Source organism: Cupressus sempervirens, chromosome 11 (genome assembly GCF_028749045.1).
Source record: "Cupressus sempervirens isolate cs-2001-9-10 chromosome 11, ASM2874904v1, whole genome shotgun sequence".
In the NCBI taxonomy this organism is placed as follows: Eukaryota; Viridiplantae; Streptophyta; class Pinopsida; order Cupressales; family Cupressaceae; genus Cupressus; species Cupressus sempervirens.
Window position 1 is genome coordinate 738,530,994 of NC_143128.1, and position 1,289 is coordinate 738,532,282.

Below are 1,289 nucleotides of genomic sequence, written 5' to 3' on the forward strand. Positions count from 1 at the left end.
TGTTGTAGCAGAAGATTTTGTGGGGTACATTCATAAAGTGCACAAAGAAGTAAAAAGAGATTTAGAGAAGAGTACCATGAAATACAAGGAAGATACTGACAAACATAAAAGAGTATAGGAATTTGAAGTTGGAGATTTGGTTATGACACATCTGCACAAAGAAATGTTTCCATAGCGGACTTATAACAAGCTAAAAAATGAGAAGATTGGCCCATGCAAGATTGTACACAAGTTTTGATCGAATTCTTATGAGATTGAACTTCCAGTTGCGGTAGAAATCCCACGAGTATTCAATGTAGCTAATTTGTACAAGTACTATGAAGGTGAGTTAATTAGAGAACAAGGTTAATTTCATGATTTGTTGGATGCATCAAAATGGGCATAATAGTTTCCAGAGAAAAGAACTATATATAGACATTGAGCAGATTATTGATTAATGCATAGCAAGGAAGATGTGAGGTAAAGAGTATCGGGAGATTCTAGTTCATTGAAAGAATCGTATAGTTGGTGAACCTTCTTCGATTAGTGTTGTAGAATTGGAAATGTTTTGGATTAAGATAGAATCATCGCAGGAATGTCCTTGAGCTTTATGCCCATGAAACATTTTTTATACCTGGGATGTATGATACAGGGACATCTGCACTAATATGTTAACTATCATATGTCATTTTTTAATCCATTGATAAATTTTGTGTTAACACATAGACATAAATTTTGTGTTAACTACTATGTATGCTATCAGTAGAAGATGTGCATTTTGATTCTGAAGAGACTGAACTGGGAGATTATTTCCCTTCTGCCATATCCTCTGCCACCGTACACATTGCCATATTATCTCCCCGTTATGCGGAGTCTGCTTGGTGCTTAGCTGAGCTTTCTTTCATGTTTCAAACCAAGGCCAGAATTATTCCCCTGTTTTACCATGTTGATCCTTCAGACTTCCGCCACATCAAAGGAGGAGTTGCAGATGCATTTTCCAAACATGAAGAGCGGGGCAGATATCCTCATCATGACATTCAACAGTGGAAAGATTGCCTGGAGAACGTTTCATGGCTCAAGGGCTACGAACTTAGTGGACAGAATATGTAAGGCATCCTCATATCATTTTTCTAAATTTTGTTAAATTTTCTTTCTAAAAACTAGTGCACTCGGTCTATAAATGGTTTCCCATTTCTTGTTTTAGCTTACTTTTCATCCCCAAGGGAATTGTTGGCTTAGCAAGTCTAGAAACTCTCTGGAAAGTTTAGGAGATCATTTTACATAATCTTTGTTAATCTGGAATAAAATCT

General features: G+C 36.2%; 1 protein-coding gene across 1 annotated transcript; it reads left to right on the forward strand.

Annotated features, from left to right (window-relative positions):
* The first annotated feature begins 732 nt into the window (after positions 1–732).
* LOC149531746 (disease resistance protein L6-like) lies at positions 733–1,089 on the forward strand. Its single transcript, XM_089808392.1, has one exon. It carries the CDS (start codon positions 733–735, stop codon positions 1,087–1,089), a length of 357 nt encoding a protein of 118 aa, XP_089664518.1.
* Positions 1,090–1,289: the final 200 nt, after the last annotated feature.

Bases quoted from the DNA above. Each gene is read 5' to 3' on its own strand.
- LOC149531746 (XM_089808392.1), top strand. From the start codon at position 733: ATGCTATCAGTAGAAGATGTGCATTTTGATTCTGAAGAGACTGAACTG.